Source organism: Chrysochloris asiatica, unplaced genomic scaffold, assembly GCF_000296735.1.
Source record: "Chrysochloris asiatica unplaced genomic scaffold, ChrAsi1.0 scaffold00037, whole genome shotgun sequence".
Lineage (NCBI taxonomy): Eukaryota > Metazoa > Chordata > Mammalia > Afrosoricida > Chrysochloridae > Chrysochloris > Chrysochloris asiatica.
The window spans coordinates 14068763-14093151 of NW_006408555.1; the positions used below are offsets into that span (position 1 = coordinate 14068763).

The following is a 24389-nucleotide window of genomic DNA, read 5'->3' on the forward strand; positions in this document are numbered from 1 at the left end:
TGATCTAAAGACAGTCTTAAAAATCTGAATATATATGTAATCTTTTAGACCAAATCTATGAAGTCAGATAATAATTTAACTTGCTCTGCTTTTCCAAGTAATCCCTCTGTTTAGTCTAGAAGCACAAAGTTAATTATTTTATATTGACAGGAGCATGTGGGGACCAGTTTGTAGGCCAGAGGATTCAATCGTCTGTTCAAGGCTACCCAAACAGCTACCAACTGCAAGGCTTACCACCAGTTCTGAGGAGAGTTAATCAGTACTTTACCCACAGGACAGTAAAATAAAACAAAACAAAAATTATTGCTCTCTGCTGGTAATAAACGCAGAGTAATTCAAGAAATGGAATTACAGGTTATAGTTTGTCTAAAAACGATATAATAAATGTAATTTAGAAAGGCAAGTGAATTTATATATTGCATGCTGTTTCTCTACCAGTATCAACCTATGACCCCAGATGTAAGCGCCATAATTACCAGCGGGAAAAAAACAGTTACAGAAGCACATCACATCTTAACAATTTAGAAGCACATGATATCTTATTCCAGATCACTGCCAAGTATTGAAAGATATTTAATAGAAAAAGTAATTAGAGCTAGGAGCCAATTGATACATAGCTTTTTTTTTCCCTTTGTCTTTTGTGATTTAAAAACCTTAGAGGTAAATTCCATCACAGCTCTAATAAATACTTATGGCCTTAATAATTTTATACTTACGAATTTTAAACCACTTAAAATGTCAAATGTTTTCAGGCTTGACTCCCTTTTCCAATTATTACATTGGAATGACTCATTAACTGTAACATAAACAGTCTCGTTTTTACCTCCTGTTATGCTATTTCCCCAATTTTATTACCAGAGTACCATTTTGCCATGAACTATGACAAAAATTCATTTCAAGGGGGTAAAAAAAGCAAAGCCAAACACATACTCTTCAGTACACCAATTTTTCATGGCCAAACTGAAGCAGTAAATATAATTTGTAAAGAATTTTACATTTATACTATTTACCATTACCCATGATTACTAAATAATGAAGAAACAAATGCATCTTTACTCAGTCAATAGTTTATCAAATGTCTTCTTTACCAACACAGACCAACAAGGAACCTGGTGGGATTGGTATTTTGGAGGGTCTAATAGATGGAGTCCTGGTGTGGCGTTGTGAGTTAAGGCACCAGACTGCAAAGCCGTTTGAAATGCAAGGTCGGCAGTTCAAGCTCATCAGCTGCTCCTCAGAAACCCTATATATAGGGTTGCTATAGGTCGGAACTGACTCGGCAGCACTTCACAACAACAACATAATAGATAAATAAAAAAAGAAAAAAGTCAAATGAAAACACATATAGACATACAATCAAAGAGCTCTGGTGGCACAGTAATGTAAAGCATTGGATTGTTAACCATAAGTTCAACAGTTCAAACCCGCCAGTCACTCCGTGCGAAAGATGTAGAGTCTTGGCAATGACACCCAGCGATTGTGCTCTGTCCTATACGGTCACTAGAAGTCAAAATAAGGAGCTCTGGTAGCGTAGTGGTTACGAATCAGACTGCTAACCTCAGGATCAGCAGTTCGAAACTACCAGCTGTTCCACAGGAGAAAGATGAGGCTTTCTGCTCCCATAAAGATTTACAGCCTTGGAAACCCTGTATGGGGTCACTAAGAGTCAGAACCGACTCCACGGCACATCACCACCACCATGTCAAAGAGACTCAGTGACAGTGGGCTGGTGTGGTGCTGAAGGACCAGCTATGGACTGCTAACTGCAAAGTTGGCAGCTCAAACCCACCAGCCACTCCTCAGAAACTCTGTACAGGGTTCCTATGCGTCGGAACTGACTTGCTGACACTTCATAACAACAAGAATAAATGTGCATGCATACATCCATAATTGTAGTACCCACACAAACTGTGTTAAAATCTATTTTAAAGCTTAAATGTTAAAATATTAGATATCAAAGTTTCCCAAAAATTATAATTAAGAAGACAATCCAACAGTGAGTGACACCTTTGTTATTTAGGAATGCAATTAATTTTAAGTCCAAGTTATGAGTAAACTATTTGTCATTTCTCAAGAATTGTCAAACCTTGTTTAAAAGCTCAACATCTTCAAATTACAATATTGATCTTAAGGGCAAATCATTCCATACGAGTTTATTGGGCAACTTGATGATTTGATGCTTTTTCATTCTTCCTTTAGAAATGAATCTCAATGATACTTTCAGGGTTCGATTGTTGTTGTTGTTGTTGTTAAGTGCTGTCAAGTTGGTTCTGATTCACAGCGAACCTGTACAGGGTTTCTGAGGAGTGGCTGGTGACTCTGAACCATCAACCTTGCAGTCCAGCACATTAACCAGTCGATAGGCTCAATAATTTCTGTCTGAACAGAAATTATTTTGGGGAAATTATTTCTCCTTTTGAAATTCTTCTTAACAAAGTTACCAAAACGAAACTGAACTTAGAGTTTGATGCAACAACTCAAGGCCTATTTTTGTAGATAGATTTGTTAAAGAGTATTTCTGGAATTTCCAAATGGAAATACTGGTTGAAACAATTACCATATATTCTATGAGAACTCACTCCTCCCCAACATGCCATTTCACCACATGGATGTAGTTTATTCCTGCAACATCTAGGTTAGTTGGATTATATGACAAAGCAGATGGCATCAGGAATGGAGGAAGACTCATTAACAACCTGTGATATACAAATAAGACAATCTTGCTTGCAAGAAGCTAAAAGAACTTAAAATATCTACTCGTGAAGTTCAAAGACCACAGCCTTCAGTATAGGTTGCACTTCAAAGTAAAGACAACAAAAATCCTCACAGTTGAACCAGTAATTAACACCATAATAAGTGGGGAAAAGATTGAAATTGACAAAGATTTCATTTTGCTTGGATCCACTACCAACATTCAAGAAATCAAACAACATATTGCATTAGGCAAATCTGCTGCACAAGACCTTTTTAAAGTGTTGAAGAGCAAAGATGTCAGCTTGAAGACTAAGTGTGCCTGACCCAAGCCATGGTACTCTCAATAACCTCATATGCATGTGAAAGCTGGACAGTGAATAAGGAAGACCGTAGAAGAATTGATGCTTTTGAGTTATGGTGTTGGAGGAGAATACTGAAAGTTCCATGAGCTGCCAGAAGAACCAATAGATCTGTTTTGGAAGAAGTGCAGCCAGAGTGCTCCTTGGAGGCCAAGATGGCCAAACTTCATCTCTCATACTTCAGACACATTGTCAGGAGGGACCAGTCGCTGGAGAAGGATATCATGTTTGGTAAGGTGGAGGGTCAGAGAAAAAGAGGACGACTCCCAATGAGATGGATTGGCCAAGTGGCAGCATCGATGGACTCAAGCGTGGCAACAGTAGTGAGGTTGACCCAAGATCGGGCAGTATTTTGTTCTGGTATGCATAAGGTTGCTATGAGTCGGTACCGACTCGATGTCACCTAACAACAACAAACAACAAAAATTCTATGATGGGTTCACCTTGTCTACCATACTAATAAACATGAAAAACAGAAATGACTCTAGACAAATATTAAATAAGCTATCTGAGTTCAAAAATTCTGAACCAATAAACATGAACAAAATCTTTTTTAAGCTAAACAATAACTGAAACACTAAGTCATCAGATAAAAGTCAACAGATTTTAATATTTCATCAGAAAAGTTTATCTATCAATCTGAATATGCATTATTTGTGATTTGTGTGACAATGTAATTTGAATTTTGTTTGTTATTCTGCCTACTGTTTTCAAGGCTGGGCCAATCACCAAAGAAAAAAGGAAAAGATTTTTAAGAGGAAAATGAAAAGATTCTTAGGGAACTTGTAATCAATTGGCAACATAAGGTCATATGAGTCACTGGTTGGGAATGTTGTTGCTGTTAAGTGCCCTTGGATCAGTTCAGAGGCACAGAGCCCAGTACAGACTGCAAATCTTTGTGGAAACAGAAAGCCTCATCTTTCTCCTATGGAGATGTTGGTGGACTTGAAACACCAACCTTGTGATTCTCAGTCCAGTGTTTAACATACAGAATCACCACATTCCCTGGTTGACAACATTGTTGTTGTTAGGTGCCATCGAGTTGGTACCGACTCACAGTGACCCCATGCACAACAGAAAGAAATACTGCCCGGTTCTGTGCTTGAGCCCATTACTGCTGCCACTGTGCCAATCTATCTTTTTGGAGGTTTTCCTCTTTTTTGCTGACCCTTCACTTTACCAAGCATGATGTCCTTTTCCCAGGACCAGATCTTCCTATTAATATGTCTAAAGTATGAGAGATGAAGTCTGGTCATCCTGGCTTCTAAGGAGCATTCTGTCTGTAATTCTTCCAACAGAGATTTGTTTGCTCTTTTGGCAGTCCATGGTATTTAATGTATTCTTCTCCAACACCACAACTCAAATGCATCAATTCTTTTAAGGTCTTCCTTATTCATTGACCAACTTTCACAATCATATGAGACTAATGAAAATACCATGGCTTGGATCAGGCTCACCTTAGTCTTCAAAATTCATTCATCATCCTTGAACACTTTAAAGAGGTCTTGTGCAGTAGACGTTCCTAATGCAACACGCTGTTTGATGTCTTGACTGCTGCTTCCACCTGTGTTGTTTGTTGATCCAAGCAAAATGAAATCTTTGACAACTTCAATCTTTTCTCCATTTATCGAAATACTATCTACTGGTCCAATGGAACTCACCAGATGGAAGGCACAGGTGTAGAAATGAACTACATCTGTAGAAAGAGATGGTGGAAAATTCCATATCACCAGTCAAAACAAGGCAAGAAGCATATTGTGAAACAGACCATCAACTGCTCATATACAAGTTCAGGCTGAAGATGAAGAAAATTCAAACAAGTCCATGAGAGCCAAAATATGACCATGAACATAGCCCACTTGCATTTATTGATCATCTGATGACCCTTTAATGCATCAGACACTAAAGACTGAAGACCAGAAGAGTTGTGGGATATCATCAAGAACATCATACAGGAAAAACGCAAAAGATGGACAATATCAGGATTCCAATAGTGTTTAATCAGAGGTAACGAATATATAAATTCTAAATATAGTCTTGATTTGAAAAAATGGGTATTTGTGAACCAAAACTAATAACCTATTATAAAACTTTTCCAGATCCTGTAATGGCAATGCTATCATCTCTAACCATATGCTAAGGATGGATGGTCATGAACCCCTCACAATTCTTGTTCAAATACAGAATTAGTCCCATTTCAATAAAGCGCTATGAGAAAGTCCCAGTTTGTCTTTGATTTGGAAAATGATCTTTTGACATAACTTAAAAATCTTCATTAGAGCTTAGCCAATAAAAATAGTATTATAAAAAATACAATACTTTATTTTTAACATGTGGCCATTTTTGAACAAAAACAAAAAAAAAACAATATAATGCAATGTCAGTGAAAGTAATTTTAAAAATATTATCCCCCATCATGTTTTTAAAACTTAAAGTTAAAAAATAACAAACAGTATAATGTAATTAGATCGTGGAAAAGAAAACACAGTTTCAAATGGATAAGACATTTACATACAAATGTACTGGCATAAGCATGTAAAAGGTACTTGCTTAATTATTATGAATTCTCAGTTTAAAGGAAAATCTAATTTTCAACTTATCCTAGAAAGATTGCTGATTTCAGAATTTTGGGGAAGCTACTGCTTTTAGAGTCATAGAGACCAGAACATTTCTATACTTAGATTCTTTCTCTCTCATAAACCCTGATTTCAAATTCAAGTTTCCGGTTAGCATGAGTGGAATATTTCAAAGTCATCAAAGTCTAAAACAGCAGCAACATTTTTATTCATGGATCTAAAATACAGTTACTTACTCGATTTACTGGATTTCTCATATTAACAAGATTACTTGAGCTTGAGATAGAAACTAAAACTGCTGAAGCTTTACAAATAATTACAAACACCCACACCCACTGAAACAGCAGGATTTCGGGATCACAGCGCCTTTAAGAAGAAAGGTATGACAAAGACACTAATTTCTGTTATTGTTGCTGTTAAGTGACATGGAGTTCGTTCCAACGCATAATGTTTCCAAGGAGTGGCTGGTGGATTTGAACTGCCAACCGTGAGCTTAGCAGTCCAGTGCTTATCCTGCAGTGCTACACCAGGACGACGACGTCTTTCGTTATGTTGTTGTTGTTAAGTACCATCGAGTTGATTCTGATTCACAGCAACCCTATATAGGGTCTCCAAGGAGCAGCTGATGGACTTGAACCACCAACCTTGTGGCTGGACATCCAGTGCTTACCCCACAGCATCACACTTTTGTTACAGTCCCTATAATAGTAGCATTACCTTCAGAACCCTAACTCTACAAGTATGTGCTTATGTGCAAAACAAGATTACATTTTTATCTCCTGAGTAGTGATGTAATTTATACACTATCAATACCTCATCATTATATTGCATGTTAATTATTTAAATCAGGGGTCAGCAAACTTTTTCTGTAAAGAACCAGAGGTTGTTGTTGTTAAGTGCAGTCCAGTTGGTTCTGAACTCATAGCGATGCTACATAGGGTTTCTGAGGAGCAACTGGTGGATTTGAACCGCCAGCCTTGCAGTTACCAGTCCAGTGCCTATCCTATAGCTCCACACTAGGACTCCAAAGAGCCAGATAGTAAATAGTTAATATCAGAATACTATATATAGGCACTTACAAAACAAGAGGTACACCAATAGCCACATAAATTTATTGATAAAATTCAAATAATAGAGTACAAATTTTTGTCACAGGTCTACTCATGAGAAGATTAGATAGCAATAAAATTTGAATTTCATAGCATTTTCATGTGTTATAAAGAATTCTTCTTTTGTTGTTGTTTTTTTTTCAAACTTTAAAAACACAAATATCACCCTTAGTTCCTGGGTTGTACAAAAATGGCAGTGGGCTGGATTTGTCCTGCGGGCCCACAGTTTGCCAAAACTTGACTAATTAGTACATTATATTAGACTTTAGGAGTCCTGGTGTGGCACTGTGGGCTAATGCAGTAGACTGCAAAGTTAGTTTGAACTACAAGGTCAGCGTTTCAAGCTCACCAGTTGCTCCCTGGAAACCCTACACAGGGTCACTATGGGTCAGAACTGACTCGCCAGCACTTAACAACAACAACATTACACTTTAAGTTATGTAACTCTATTAATCGCTTTTCACTGGAGGGGTAAGTCACCAGTTGAAGACAGTGTTTGCATAAGATACAAACTGTGAAACTAATTGATAAGACACTAATAATGTTTATTACTTAGACACTAGGCCATATGTATTTGATCTCCATATGGCCTGTGAGCTGTGTTCTCCCCAGAGCATGGGTAGCCTATCTCAGAAATGATGTGTATACAACAAGTAGTAGAGAGACTGTACCAAATGGATGAAAACAAACCAGCGTTACTACAGCAAAGCAAATGGAAGTGCACGCTAATCTTGATATCCAAATGTCATCCATTCATTCATGCACTGCATCATCTCTTCATATTTCATCAGTACCTTGTATTCTGGTTACTTGTTACTATGGAAAGATAATATGGGGGAGGTGGGGTATACAAGGAAACTTTTGGAAAAAACTATGAAACTGAGGTTTAACAATTTGAAATTGATCTCATTACATTGGTGTTGTATTCCAGACCTCTAATGCAGATAATCCCCTTTATCTGTTGCTGATTTGAAATTATACTTTTAGTGTTTTCAGGGTAGATGTCAGGCTATACTTTATTTCAAATAAAAGAAAGAATGTATCCAGAAGTTAGCTTTTAATGAAGTCACTCATAAGCTAAGTTGTTGTTGTTAAGCACTGTGGGGTCAGTTCTGACTCACAGCAACACTGAATAGGGTTTCTGATGAGCAGCTGGTGAGTTTGAACTGCTGACGTTCAGTCCAAACCAACCTTGTGGTTCAATCCTTACCATACAGCACCCCACTAAGATTCCATAAGCAATGTGGTGAGCATCAATTCTTCTCAGAGTAAAGTTCAGCATATCTTAGGCCAGAGTTTCCATCGCATGATGTGAAGAGTAAAAATAAAAGCAACGTTCTCACCTGCCTTACTATTTATGTCTGTTCCTTCCTTTTTAGAGAGCTGACCTCTTCCTCAACAACATCTTAATGTTCAGAAAGAAACTGTGGACTCATATGAGTAATTATAAAATAAACAGATGTCTCCACTTCACTGTGTTTTCTTAGTAGAAGAAACTAACAAAAGCCTATTCAACTTCTCAAAATGCAAGCCCTTCTGTCATATAGGATCAGTCTACACAAATTTCCATCAAAAGGACACCACAATATAATAACAAACTCACTTTGACCAGAACAAAGAGGATCTTGCTCATTGTGTTTTAAGTATCAAGGCACAAAGTAGGCAAGTAATATGGTTCACTCAACAAACTTTATCTTTATGGAAGATGAGTAGCCAAACACCAGTCTAATAGCTTATACATACTTATCTTTCTCCCGCAGAACCACTGGTAGTTTCGATCTGCTGACCGTGAGGTTGGCAGCCTGACTGGTAACCACTATGCTACCAGAGCTCCTTTATGTACACCTACACATATAACATACATGTATCTGTAGATAAACAGATGCAGATTTCTCCTAACATAAAATTTCCCAGTGGATTAATTAGGTAAACTGACATCCATTCGACATGTACCTACTCCCTGAGTTGTCCTGGGTTTACAGAGAGCTCTGTCCCAAGAAAGCTTTCACAGTGGAGCATTGGGCTGACTTAGTGGAAGAATAGATTTGCTGCTAATGATTTTGTTGTTGTTGTTAAGTGCCATCGAGTGGGTTCCAAATCATAGAGACCAGGCATAGGGTTTCCAAGGAGTGGCTGGTGAGTTTGAACCACCGACCCTGTGATCCAAATCAACTTTTAGTCCAGTGTTTATCCTACATCATCACCATACTAGGACTCCTGATGAGTCACGGGTACATAAAGGAAGGAGGTCTGTGTATTCACCTTTAATTTTCTGCATTAAAATTCAGTTCCTGACTTAAGTTGTGGTGCTGAAGATTGATACCTTTTTTTTGTTATTACAAAGACTAGTCCAGCAAAGTGACTGGAGTTACCATAACACTTGAAGGTGATTATGCTCCTGGGTCCGTTTGATGGACTAAAGGCGACTTGCTGGCAAACATATACATGAGGAGTTCAAAAAGTTCATGGAAAAACTCCATTCTCTTTTCATTTCATTTTCCTACACTTGTTTAAGTCCCATGTACACACTTGTCCTTAAAGGATAAAATACATGGAGTACACTCTAACCATGACGGGGTAATGAGAGATGGCGAAGTCTTAGATCTCATTTCCTTCCAAAACCAAAATGTTCCCCAAATAATAAGGAATAAAATAAAATGAATGCTTTCTATTTATTTAGTAATTTCTTATCAGCTGTAATTGTATCTACTGCGAAACAATCATACTTAGGAAGAATGATTGTTTCGCAGTAGATACAATTAGAGCCAATAAGAAATTACTAAATGCAACTTTACTTATACAAAGTCACCTGACTTTTTAGACACTTGAAGGACAGCCGTAACCCCTAGGAAATATGTAAATAATAACTCCAAATTTAATATCTAAATCATTTGAGTAGTTCAACATTTTTATAGGTCCTTTCATTGTTTTAAGCATTTAGAAGAGCATTAAGTTTACTTCCTGAAGGAACCAAGGCTGAAAGAATACATAAGGAGGATTGAAATTTTAGATAACAACCAGAAACCCAGCCAGAGCAAAGCAGACTTGAATATGGTGCCCTCCTCAGTTCTTCCCAGCAGATCCACTAAACAGATGTATGACAAAAGAGAACCATTTAAATCTACCTGCCCTGGATGCCTACTGAGGAACTTCAAGAGAAAGAAACAAAGATAAACAATTAGGAGCCCACCCAATCACATCAACATATTGTAAACCCGACCCCAGGCAGCACTTGGGAAGACAGGACTTCTGTTTTGGGGGAAGGCTGCTTGAAGTGATAGGCTCTATATTGTAAGAGTGACCTCTAGCGCCTTCCCGTTTTGTTGAACTTCAGTAGTTGGATGATGAATGGTTGTAGTGTGCCTTTTCTACACAACTTCGTGTGTGTGTGTGTGTGTATGCATGCGTGTGTGTGTTGGTGATGGTGGCTTGTTTTGATATTTATCAAAACTATGACCAGATTCTATGATTTTCACTAGGTTAACATATGCAAATCTTACTGACTCATGGGATGCTCATACAGACCAATTAAAACGGAATCTGAAGCCCTCTGAGTGCAACACCAGGAGAGAAGTCCTACAGGGTGCGTGGATGGTGGCTGGGGACAGTTCATTTGTAATGTATTTCCCACATCAGAGTCTGAGGGTGCAGACCAGTGCCATGCTACACAGAAAAGGCCCACCTGGCACTGGTGGCCCTCCCCAAAGCCTGCTTCTACCGCTGTGACAACCGTCCCTAACCGGGCCTGCCAGCTCTTTCTTGAAAAGCAAATGAGCTTTTCCTCTCCAACCCAAGAACGAAAAAGGTGCATAAACGGAGCTTATTAATCACTCATCAAGAAGGGAGTAATGTTCCGTTTTAGAGATTTCAGTCTAATTTTTTCAACTTTTTCTATCTCTAATAAAAAAAAGTGGAAGAAGAGCATCCTGCCAGATGACTGTGTATGACCCTTAAATTAGAAATGACGCTCATATAATTATTTACTGAATCAACCAGACTCCAAATCAAAATATTCAATGACGATTGTATAAAGTTTAAAATTCAGCCACCAAATAAGACTACTTTTGACAAAACCACCTGAATGTTTTCCTTTCAGCAAAACATAGGCTCAGTCCCCCTCTTTCAGGAGTGCTCAACATTCTCTTAACAACGAAGCCACAGCTCTTAATACTGAGTTTGCTTCCTCTAGTTGTGCTCCTCAATTCTGCAGTATATTTCCGTGATGAGCCGGGCATCTTCATCTTAAAGATGCAGCCGGTTACCAGTCTGTCAAATTGAAACTTCAGAAACCTGAGCTAATACAGCATCCTACATGTGAAGTCAGCCCGCTGCTTTCCTGTTCGACACAATTCCAATAAAATTCAGTCATCCTAGCAAAGGAAGGAATGAAGACATCCCATCCGCAGGATATTTCCTGGTTAAGATGCTAATTTGGGGTTAAACCAGAACTTGATCTTTCTCAATTAATATGCAAAGACAAGAGGATGGGGTTCTGCTAATAGACAAAAAGAGAAATGATACTTTGCCTATCTGGACCAGACCAAGAGGAAAGATGAGTGTTAACCGGGTCATAGTTACTGGATGGTTAAAGATGATGCTTCGTTTACAGCAATGTGATTTTGCCGCAAGTCTAGTTGCAAATAATTATCATAAAAACAACAGAATCAAAGTTTTACCGTGAGCCCCCCTGAGCGTTTTCAATCATTCACTGTATATGTACTTACAGGAATTCCCACTTAGGACCCTGTTCCAACTGAGAGTAGATATCAGAAGTATCAGCTTGAGTACAGCTCCGGTGACAGACCCCATATTCACATTTGCTGGACTCCACAAAGATCCTGAGTGCTTCTATCGGCTCCCTTGCTCCTTCTTTCTCCCAGCTCTGCCTGGCTCTTCAGCACCTGTCTCTCAGTCTCTCCCTCTCTCCCTCCCTCCTGTCTCTGTCCCTTTCACACACACATGCACACACACACACACATACACTCGCACACACTCTCACTCCTGCGCGCGCGCATACACACAGTCCTGACTCTCACTGGAAAGCACCGAGCATCCACACCACTGAGACCACGCCCACTCCTCCCAGCAGCGGTCCAGAAATTGGCAGCAGTTCCCCCTCCCCTCCAAATTCAAGGCTGCACTCAGAGCTCCCACCGGTGATGAAAGCTAGACCTGGAGGCTCAGCAAGCGCCTCCTCGGGGCTCCCTCCTCCTCCTCTAGTTTCCAATCTTCCTTAACCCCTTCCTCCCCGCTGGAGGTGGGGGCGGGGGGGACAGGGCAAGGCATCTGTGCCTCCAGATTTCTCAGATGTCTCCTGAAATCTTGCATTTTTGCCTGAAAATCAGTACACTAGACTAATTTCTGAATATCCAGGGGGCACTGAGGTTAAATTGCATTGTGTTTCAAAACAAAAGCATCAAAATAGGGCAGAAATAACTGCATTGGTAAACTGTAGCTAAAACTGTCCTCAAGGAGTATATTGGTTGTTTTTCTCTGTTTATATAAAACCATTCTTCTCCAACTATGATGCAGGCATTTTATTATGGAAATTCCTAACATAGGCACTGGGCATTCCAGTTTGGTGGATATTTTTAACTATCTGATAATAGTCTGCATGAAATGAACATTTCTTATTTTTAGTGCATCGGGAGTACAACTCCTCAAATGAAATGCATTGGGTAGGATTCTTTTGATGAAAGCACGACATTGTGAATACACAGGATTATTCTATAATCAAATTATTTAATAACTATCTCTGAAAGCCTAAAAATAAAACAATATTAAAGCAAGAGAACCTCCCCCACCGACACACACATTCACACCAAGGCAAAGATGGGATTCAGATGGCCAGTGAAGAGACCCACTACTCTTCTGTCAGCTTGGGGACTGTGGTGGCTTGATGCTGTGATGCTAGAAGCTCTGCCACTGGTATTTCAAATCTCAGCAGGGTCACTCAAGATGGATGGGTTTCAGCAAAGCTTCAGACTAAGATAAACAAACAAACAAAAATAAGGGACTTGGTGATCTATTTGTAAAAAGAAATGGCAAGTGAAAACCTTATGAATACCATCTAGTGTAGTGCTACAAGGTGAGCCCCCCCAGATTGGCAGGCACTCCAACTATGACTGGAGAAGAGCTGCCTCCCTCAGAGTAGAGTTCACCTTAATGACTTGGATGGATTAGAGCTTTCAACCCCATCATTTGCTGATGGGGCATGACTCCAAATGGGAAAAAACACCTGCAATCATCCATTAACAATTGTTGTTGTTGTTGTTAAGTACCATGGAGTCGGTTCCGACTCATAACGACCCTGCACAGGGTTTCTGAGGCTGTAAATCTTTACGGAAGCACAAAACCTCATCGTTCTCCTGCGGGAACAGCTGGTAGTTTCAAACTGCCAGCCCTGAGGTTAGCAGCCCCATTGGTAACCACTATGCTACCAGAGTTTGTATATTGGAACATGAATATACAAAATATAAACAACAACAACAACAAAAACCCACTGCTTTCCAGTCTATTCCAATTAATAGTGACCCTGTAGGACCAAGCAGATCGTTTCCAAAATTATCAATGTTCGTGAGAGCAGTCTCATCTATTTCTACAGAGTTTGAACTATTGCCCTTGTGGTTAACCCACTGCCCCACAGGGTTCCTTTATACAAAGTACGGATCTAGGAAAATGTGAAGTTGTCAAAATTGGAATGGTACACATAAAGATTAATACCTTAGGCATTAGCGAGCTGGTAGACTGATACTGATTATTTTGAGTCAGACAGCCATATGATTAGTATTCTCAGAATAGCAAACTGACAAATCGCATTCATCACCAAGAACAATATTTCAAGGTCGACTCCAAAAGTACAATGCTACCAGGGATAGGATAGTATCTAAGCACCTACAAAGTTAATAGGACTCTTATTCAAACTTCCGCAACAGCCCCTAATGTCAAAGGTGAAGAAATGGAAGACTTTTACCAACTTCTCCAGTCCGAAATTAATCAAACATGCACTAAAGATGAATTGATCATTTATGGTGATGGAATGCAAAAATTGGGGGGGAAAGGACGGGGACTGATCAGTATTTGGTACATATAACCTTGAAGATAATGCAACATGGGAGATTTGAATGGTAGAATTTTGCAAGACCAATGACTTATTCATTGCAAATATCTTTTTGCAACAACTCAACTGTGACTAGAAAGGTGGACCTCAATGAATGGAATACACAGAAATCAAAACTACATCTGTAGAAAGAGACGATGGAGATACTCAATATTAACAGAACAATCAGAACAAAGCCAAGGGCCAACAGCAGAACATACCCAATTGTTCATGTGCAAGCTCAGTTTGGAACTGCAGAAAATTAAAACAAGGTCAGAAGAGCCAACGTACAACCTTGAGTATATACCACCTAAATTTAGAGAGTATCACAAAAATAGATTTGAAGATCAGGAAAGTTGTGGGAAGACATCAAGGACATGATACATGAAGAAAGACAGGAAATAAATAAAAGATCAAAACTGATGCCAGAAGTGACTCTGAAACTTGCTCTTGAGCATAAAGTAGCTGAAGTGAATGGAAGAAATGGTTAAGTAACTAAGATTTCAAGAGGGTAGCTCTAGAAGACAAAGTAAAGTACTATAATGAAATGTGAACTTGTGTCCTTTGCCTGGAGTTAGAAACCCGAAATAGAAGAGCATGCTTTATATTCCTGAAGCAGTTGAAAAGAAGATATTTCAGAATTGAGGAAACATCTAAGCCTCACATTTCAATGCTGAAAGATTCCATAGGCATAATACTGAACAACACTGGAAGCATCAGAAGAAGATGTAAGGAATACACAGTCCTTGGACCCAAAACAAACTAACTGATGTTCAACCATTTCAAGAGGAAGAATAAGAATACTAAAACCAAGGTACACTGGTGGCATGGGCAGATCCCAAGGCTCCTGGAAATGATGAAGTATTGACTGAGATATTTCAACAAACTAATGCAATGCTGGCAGCACTCACTCGTCTATGCTAAAGAATTTGGAAAACCGCTACATGACCAACTGACTGGAAGAGATCTATATCTGTGCCCATCCCAAAAATAGGTGTCCCAGAAGATAACAGAAATTGCCAAGCAATATCATTAATATCACAAGTAACTAAAATTTTGCTGAAGATAATTCAAAATTGGTTGTAGCAGTCCATCGATTATTGTTGTTGTTAAGTGCGGTCAAGTCGGTTCCGACCCATAGCAACCCTGTACAGGGTTTCCGAGGCTGTAATCTTTACGGGAGCAGAACACCTCATCTTTCTTCCACGGAGCAGCTGGTAGTTTTGAACTGCTGGCCTTAAGGTTCGCAGCCCGATTCATAGCCACTACACTACCAGAGCTCTGGAAACCCTGTACAGGGTCGCTATGGGTCGGAACCGACTTGACGGCACTTAACAACAACAACGCTACCAGAGCTCCTTTTTGATAGGGAACAGCAAAAGGCTCTATCTGGATTCAGAAGAGGATTTGCAGCCAGAGTTATCACTGCTGATGTCAGATGGGTCTTGCCTGAAAGCAGAGAATGCCAGAAAGATGTTTACCTACATTTTCTTGACTAAGCAACCATGTTGACTGTGTAGATTATGACAAACTATGGATAACACTGTGAAGGAGGAGAATTCTAGAATGTTTAATTGTGCTTCTGTGGAACCTCTAAGTAGAGCGACCAGCAGTCCTTCAAACAGAACAAGGGCAGACTGTGTGGTTTCAAATCAGGAAAGCTATGTGTCAGCGCCATATCCTGTCACCATACACACTCCATCTGTATGCTGAGCTAATAACCTAACAAACTGACGACGATCCAAGATCCAGCCATTAGTACGGATAGTTGTGGTTGTTATTGTTAAATGCTGTTGAGTCGGTTTTCACTCCGAGGAGCTTGAATCATCCACCTTGCAGTTCATATCGACCTTGCAGTCGTAGTGCATTAACCCACACCCACAGTGCCACATCTGAACACTCAGGAAACAAAAATTTTCACAACTGGACTTGTAAGTACATTAGGATAAATGGTGAAAAGATGGAAGTAGTCAAGGATTTCATGGAACTTGGATTCACAATCAGTGTTCATGGAAGCAGTGGTCAAGGTATCCAATGACGTACCGCATTAGACAAGTATGCTGAAAACAAGACCTCTTTTAAAGGATAAAAATCAGAGATGTCACTTTAAGGGCTAAGGGGCAGCTGACACAAGCCAGGGTATTTTCAATGGACTCATATGCATGTAAATGTTGGACACTGAAGAGAGAAGATCAAAGAAGAATGTCTGCCTTTGAATTATAGTGTTTGTGAAGAATATTAAATATACGATAAAGAAGAAAAGATCTGCATCAGAACCACAACAGAAATGCTCCTTAGAAACGAAGATGGTCAGACTTTTGTCTCTTGTATTTTCGACATGTTATCGAGAGGGACCAGCCCCTGGAGAAAACATAAGTGGTAGAGGGTAAGTGAAAAAGAGGAAAGCCATCCACGAGATGGATTTGACACAGTGACAGCACCAATGGGCTCAAACAAAATGCAAATTGTGAGGATGGTACAGGACCAGGCAGTGTTTCATTGTGTTGTGCAGAGTGTCGCTATGAGTCGTAGTCAACATCATGGCAGCTATCCTGGCACTTACATGGTTACGAGTCGGGATGCTAACTTCAAGGTCAGCAGTTCGAAACTACTAGCCATTCCACAGAAGAAAGATGAGGCTTTCTGCTCCCGTAAAGATTTACAACCTCAAAAAACCCTATGCAGGGTCACTGTGAGTCGGAACTGACTCCACAGCACATAACCACCATCATGAAGGTCCCTATGAGTCAGAGCCAACAACATGGTAATTATGCAATAAGGAGGAAACTTGAATTCACAACAACAATAACTTCAAAAAATCACTCTTCTAATGGCAAATCCATGGATTATTGTTAAGTGCCGGGGAGTCAGTTTAGACTCACAGTGTTCCTTTACGTGGTTTCCAAAGCTTTTTAAATCTTTTAAAAATCTTTTTTGGGAGTAGAAAGCACTCCCATTTTTCAGAGTTTAGGAGGCTTAGAAGTCTGAAATCAAGCTGCTGGCTCCAGGGGAAGACTTGCTTTTATAAGAATGGGAAACCTAGAGTTCTCAAGTACTATACCTCTCTCTGATTTCAAATTAGAAGACACCTTTAGCAATAGCAACCTTGCTATGGAGTGAATGAAAGGGGGTAAAATCAAAGATTCATCACTCTGTGTAACCAAAAGAGTTAAACACGTTTGTTTAGTCTGGCCTGCAAAGAAAACGAATAGATAGTTTTGCTTTTCCTATTTTACAGATGAGAAAACAAGGACAGGGAATTTAAATGATTTGATGAGGTCACAGAGTTAGTGCATGAAAGTGCTGAGAATTTGACTCTGATTCTCTTCTCTCTTTCCTTGGACTCACTCCCACTCCCTGGCCCCAGTCAATGGCAGTAAAGCCCGAGACTCTCGAAATAAGCAGCATTTGAAAAGAAGAAATTGCATGAGCGCATCTTCTGTGATCCTAGACTGACATACCTGAGTATTTTAGAACAGAGTAAGAGCATATATAAATATAAATTTATATTGTTGAAGGTGATTATATTTTATTGAACACATGCTACATGCCACATGCTATCTGATTCAGTTGTACCATGGACTGCCAGAAGAACAAACAAATCTGTGTTGGAAGACGTACAGCCAGAATGCTCCTCAGAGGCCAGAGTGGCGAGACTTCATCTCTCATACTTCAGACACACTACCGGGAAGGGTCAGTCCATGGAGAAGGACATCATGCTTGGTCAAGTGGAGGGTCAGAGAGTCAGCAAAAAAGAGGAAGACACCCAGTGAGATGGATTGGCACAGTGGCAACAGCAGTGGGCTCAAGAGCAGCAATGGTTGTGAGGCTGGCACGGAACCAGGCAGTGTTTCCTCCTGTTACGCATCAGGTTGCTATGAGTTGTAACCAACTCAACCGAACTTAACAACAACAGCCTGGTTAAGAAATTACTGCAGTCCCTTAAGGAAAGTATCGCTGTGCCTATATCAACAACAACAACATACCACAAGTGAAGACAGGACCACAGTGAAGTTCACCCTGAAGTCCAAAAGGCTACAGTGTAGGAGACGGGGTTGGGCTTGACCTCCTTGGTTAAGGACAATATGTTCAATGACTCTACATCCAGGAAGGGTCTTAACCAAGAAAAGTCATTTTCTTTAATGTCGTTGCTAAGTGCTGTCAGGTTGGTTCTGACTCATAGCGACCCTGTACAGAGTTTCCGAGGAGCAGCTGGGGATTTTGACTCGATGGCATATAGCTCACAATACAACGCTTATCCTAGAGCGCCACACCAGGCATGTTGAGCTTTATTAGTAAGGAACATCGAGCCGGGAACCTTGCGCTCTTTTAAGATCTACCTATGTGACCCCAAAGGAGCTCTAGTAGCGTAGTGGTTATGAATTGGGCTGCGAACCTCAAGGTCAGCAGTTTGAAACTACCAGCTGTTCCTCAGAAGAAAGATGAGGCTTTCTGCTCCAGTAAAGATTTACAGCCTCAAAAGCCCTGTACAGGGTCGCTATGAGTCGGAACTGACTCCACGGCACATAACAACAACAACAATATGACACCAAACTGACAACAGCAACTCAGAGGTTAACTAGGAACCTTAGGGGCTGAGATAAGGGGGATGAAGAGGAAGAGGATGGTGGTATCCTTGATTGGAATCAATGTCACTGAACTGAACATGGAGAAACTGCTGAATTGCCGTGTGTTTTACTGCATAGATTCTCAACAACAGCAAAATAAATAAAACTAAGGGGAAAAAAAGGTCAGAAAAAGACCAGCATACAACTCTTTTGTTGCCTTTATTGAATAAACAGGTGTTTCATCTACATTTCTACACTAGGATCTTTTCAAATGTGAACCATCATTTCATTATTACTTTTACACTGATTTGTCCTTATACCTTCAAAATGAAAGTGGTACTTTGAAAACTAAAGTATAGCAGGTGGACCCTGGTGGGATGGTGGCTCAGCTGCTAACAGAAAAGTGTGTTTGGATCCAGCAGCCCCCGTCATGTAACATGCTGTGGCAGACTGCTTCCGCAAAGATGACTGTCTCGGAAACCCCTGGAGGACGGTCTACACGGTCTTACCAGGTTTCCTGAGTCAGAGTGGGCTGCATGGTTATGGGTAAACCACAGCAGAAGCATTGACTTTTGCTTTCTTTTGCCAATTCTCTCCCCCAATTAGAGTTATACTGATTTTAAATGATTTTAAACAATTTTCTAAGTTATACCCAATAAACATGCCAAAATGTTCATAGGCATTGCCGTCGCTGTTGAATTTGAACCCTTGTGGGGTTAAAATCTAACAGTATTTACTGTGTGGAGTCCTGGTGAGGCGCTGTGGGTTAATGAGCCAGACTACAAAGTCATTTGAACTATAAGGTCAGTAGTTCAAACTCACCAGCTGCTCCTCGGAAACCCTATCCAGGGTCGCTGTGAGTCAGAACCGACTCAACAGCACTTAACACCAACAACTGTTACTGTGTATTGCTATTTTTGGTTAAAAGCCTTGGCATTCTGTAATACAAATCCATTTTTTCTAAGTTTCATAACGCCCTAAGTGATTCTGTTTTGTTTTTATCAGTATCGTAACAAAGAGTGTAAGTGATAACTTTGATTCTAATGCCAGCACTGAGTCTTACAACTTTACAAATGCCCAAAAGCTCTAGCAATTTATCTGTGAACATCTCACCTGATACCAACCGTCCATAATACAGAATTAATTGGCAAATAAAGACACAAATAATAAGCAACAAGAGATGTACTCTTCAGGAAACTGTAAAAACAGAAGATATGCCTGTTTCTTAGGGTGGTGCACTGTACCTTAACTTCCTTGTTTTAAGGAATGTTGGAATTCATGCTTCCCTAAAAAAATTTTTACAAATGTATACATAGATAGATTAACATACTTAATCTTTCAAAATTTTTATTGTGAGAGGTTTACAAAACAGATCATCAGTGTTAACATTCGACAAATCATACACTTTGTATCAACTCAATTGAAACCCCCTCGATGAAAACTTCAACCTGAACTTGCATATGAACAACTGATGGTCTGACCTACAGTCTGGCCCTGGTGGGTTTTTTTTTTTTTTTTGGCTGATGATATTAAGCTCCTCCATTAATTCATCCCACAGATGTATTCAATTTGATTCCTGTCTAATCCACCTGGTGAAGGCCATGCGTTATTTTAAAAGGTAATTGCCATATATAAGTCATTGATCTTGCAAAATTCTATCATGTGGTTTCCCGCATTTTCTCTATCACTAAGGTTGTTTTTCCAAGTAAGGATCCTTTTCTTTGTTTCCATCCTTCACATTTCAATCACCAGTAATGATCAATGCATCTTGATTGCATGTTTGATCAATTTCAGACTGAAGAAGTTGGTAGAATTCTTCAGTGTCATCACCTGCTTTACTGATTGGTGCATAAATATGAATAATAGTGGTTTTTAACTGGTCTTTATTGTAGTTTAGATATTATCCTATCAGACAGCACTGCACTTCAGGATAGATATTCTTTTTGACTTTGAATGTGAAGTCACTCATCTTCAATTTGTTGTTTCAAGCATAGTAAACCACATAATTATTAGATTCAAAATACCCATGATCAGTCTATTTCAGCTCACTAATGTCTAGGATATGGATTTTTATGTTTGTTGGGTTTTTGTTGACAACTTCCAATTTTCCTAGATTCCTACTTTGTACATTCCATGTTTTGATTATTAATGGGTATTCACAGCGGTCCCTTCTCATTTTGAGTTGTGCCCCATCAGCAAATGAAGAGCACTAAAACTTTGTTCCATTCACACCATTAAGGTCGTCTCTATTTTGAGGAGGGAGCTCGGTCATATTTTGAGTTCTTTCCAACCTGAGGGCTCATCTTCCAGCCCTATATCTGACAATATTCTGGTGCTCTTCATCAGGTTTCCAGTGGCTAACCATTCAAGTGGTCCAGCTCTCCTTCTTCCTAGTCTGCCTTTGTCTGGAAGCTCTGCTGAAACCTATCCACCATGGGTGGCCCTGCTGATATTTGAAATACTAATGGCATAGCTTCCAGCATCACAGCAACCCACAGGCCACCACAGTACCACACACTGACAGGTGGGTGGTGTGTCCCCACTATATACATATCTCTTCTTGGCTGAAAAGTGAACCACTTGGGTGAACTCAGTTCCAGACCTGAAGGGTGATCAAAGGCCATAGTATAAGGGTTCTACCAGTCTCCATCTGACCAGTAAGCCTCATCTTTTTCATGGTTTGGAGTTTTGTTCCACCTCATCTCCTACTCTATCTAGTAGGATCCATCTAATGTGATCCCTTTCAGAGCAGTTGGGAGTGGTAGGCACCATCTGGTTCTTCTAGTCTCCAGGTAGTGAAGACTGATGCTCACGTGCCCATTAGTCCACTGGACTAATTTGTTTCCAAGCATCTTCACTTTTTATCATTCTTCTTTCCTCCAGGTAGAGTCCAATAGTTGCATCTTAAATGCCTGCTCATGAATTTTTAAGATCCTAGTCGCTACTCACCAAAGTAGGATGAAGAACAAATGTCTTTGTGGACTATGTCATGCCAGTTGACCATGGTGTCCTTTTAACTCTTGCACTCCTCCCTGGGTCTTCTACATTCATTAATCTTCTGCCTACCTCCCTCTTGTTGCATACTACCTTCCCCATCACCCAAACTAACACACATATACCCGCTAGTCAGTGAACTACTATCCATTCCATTCCATCCCTGGAAACCATCCAAGAACGTTTCTTCTAATATGAACCTTTTCTTTACTTTTAACAATAGTCATCTCATACAATACTTGTCCTTTTGTGATTGAATAATTTCACTCAGCACAATTTCCTCCAGGCTTACCTACGTTAGAAGTGTTTTCACAGATTAGTATTCTTCAGCTGTGTGCAGTATTCCGTTGTGTGTATGTACCCAAGTTTACCCATTTTTTCACTGCTGGGCATTTATGTTTCTCTTTTTACTATTGTAAATAGTCCTATAGTTAATATTTCCCTTTCTTGCCTCAATGCTCTGACTAAAAGTTACAGTACAATATTGAATGGGAATGATGAAGGACATCCCTTTTTGGTTCCCATTTGAAAGAGAAATGGTTTCAGTGTCCCTACATTGAGAGTAACTTTAGCCATTAGATTTGAATGTTGTTGTTATTGTTAAATGCTGCCATGTCAGTTCCAACACACAGAAACCCTGTATAGGGTTTCCCAGGAGTAGCTGATGGATTTGAACTGCTGACCTTGTGTTTATCAGTCCGGTGCTTATCCTACATGCCCTTAAGTATGTTGAGCAATTTCCCTTCTATTACTATTTTGTTGAATGTTTTTAATCAAGAATGGGTATTAAATTCTGTCAGCTTTCTTTTTGCATACATGATCTTGTGGTTATTTTTGATTTATTTATGTAGTGAATTACGTTGTTTTGCTAAAATTGAACCATCCTTTCATGGTGCTTGATGGTTGTATACCGTGGAGTCAGTTCTGACTCATAACAACCATGTAAATCTTACCGGAGCAGAAAGCCCCATCTTTCCCCTGCAGAACTGTTAGTAGCTAAGAACTGCTGACCTTGCAGTTGGCAGCCCAATTTATAATCTCCTAAAATACCAGGGCTCCTTGCATACCTGGTATAAGTTTCACTTGATCATGATGTATTATTTTTTTTTGATATGTTGTTGGATTCTATTACCTAGGATTTTGTTGTGAATTTCTGCATCTATGTTCATTACTGATATTGGTCAATAATGTTATTTTTTAGTGATTCTTTGCCTCATTTTGTTATCAGGGTTATTCTCACTTTATAAAATGAATTCAGGAGTTTTCCTACCTTTTCCAGTTCTGGAATAGTTTGAGTAGAACTGAGGTGTCAGCAGTGTAGCTATGGCACTGTAGAGTTAAGTACTGGACTGCTAACCACAAGGTCAGCAGTTCAAATTCAGCAGTATTTCCTTGAAAACTGTATGTATGAGGGTCATTTACGAGTCAGAATCAACTTGATGACACTTTAACATAACAATAGTACGTCTCTGAATGTTTGGTAGAACTCACCAGTAAAGCCATCTGGGCCTAGACTTCATTTTGTTGTTAGATGTTTTTAATGATTGGATCAATTTTTTTTTCAGAGGTCTGTTCAGGTTTCTTCTTCAGACTAACATTAGTTTGGGTAGGCTGTGTTTCTAGAAAATTGTCCATTTCTTTCAGATTTTCAAATGTGTTGGAATATAATGTTCCATAGTATTCTGTCAATGAACCTTTTTATTTCCATTAGATCTGTTATGACATCACCCATTGCATTTGTTATTAGTGTTATTTGCATCTCCTTCTTTCCCTTGGTTATATTTGCCAGTGGCTTGTCAATTTTATTAATCCTTTCAAAGAACAAACTTCTAGTCTTGTTGATTCTATTGTTTTTCTATGTCATTTATTTCTGCTCTAGTCTTTGTTATTTCTTTTCTTCGGGTGGCTGTAGGCTTACTTTGCTCCTCTTTTTCTAACTGTTGGAGCTGTTGGGTTAAGGTATTAATTTTTGGATCTTTCTTTTCTTTAGATGTTTATTGCTATAAATTGCCCTCTGAACACTTTTGATGGGTTCCAAAGCTTTTGGTATATTGTGTTCTCATTCTCATTTAATTCAAGGAATTCTTTTATTTCTCTGGTAACCTAGTGGTTTACAGGTTGGGCTGCTAACAGCAAGGTCAGCAGTTTGAAACTACCAGCTGCTCCATGGGAGAAAGATGAGGCTTTCTGCTCCTGTAAAGATTTCCAGCCTTGGAAACCCTGTACGGGGTGGCTATGAGTTGGAACCAATTCCATGGCACATCAACACCAAGTTACACAGTAGTTATTAAACAGGATGTTGTTCAACTTCCATGGAATTGTGTTGTTTTTTATTCCTGGATCTTCCAATTGCTGAATTCTAATTTCATAGTGTTGTGATCTGAGAAGTGTATTACTTTAATATTTTTAAATTTATTGAGGCTTGTTTTCTGGTCTAGCATATGTTCTACTCTGGAGAACGTCCATGTGCACTGAATATACAAGAATGTATATTGTGCTGTTGATGGGCGGAATGCTCTGTACATGTCTATGCAGTCAAGTTGGTTGTGCTGTTTAATTCTTCTGTTTCTCTGCTAAAATTCTTCCTTGTTGTTCTATTGTTCATTGAAAGCCTCAAAAACTCTATACAAGGTCGCTATGAGTTGGAACCGACTCACCAGCACTTGACACTTGACAATTATTGGAGAGCCATCTATTTTTCTCTTCAGCTTTGTTAAGAGTTTGATTTATGCATTTTGAGGCACTTTCTTTGGTAGCATAGGTATTTATTATGCCTAGGTCTCTTGTTCAACTGACCCTTTAATCAGTATAGAATGTCCTCCTTTGTCTCATGCTGGTTTTTGCCTTGAATTCTATTTTATCAGAAACTAATATCACCACTCCTGCTCATTTTTTGTCACTGTTAGCTCAATATATTTTTTCTATCATTTGATTTTTGTCTTTGTGAGTTAGGTGTCTCTTGTAGACTGTACTTTGACGAAATTTGTTAT

General features: G+C 39.4%; 1 protein-coding gene across 1 annotated transcript in view; it reads right to left on the reverse strand.

Moving 5' to 3' along the window:
* Positions 1-11550, reverse strand: part of CNTNAP4 (contactin associated protein-like 4) — a 380481-nt gene extending 368931 nt beyond the window's left edge. Inside the window, exon 1 of the mRNA XM_006860153.1 lies at positions 11463-11550. Within this exon, the coding sequence (XP_006860215.1) occupies positions 11463-11547 (85 nt within the window). The 5' untranslated portion in view covers positions 11548-11550. The remainder of the gene's footprint in view (positions 1-11462) is intronic.
* Between the last annotated feature and the right edge of the window lie 12839 nt (positions 11551-24389).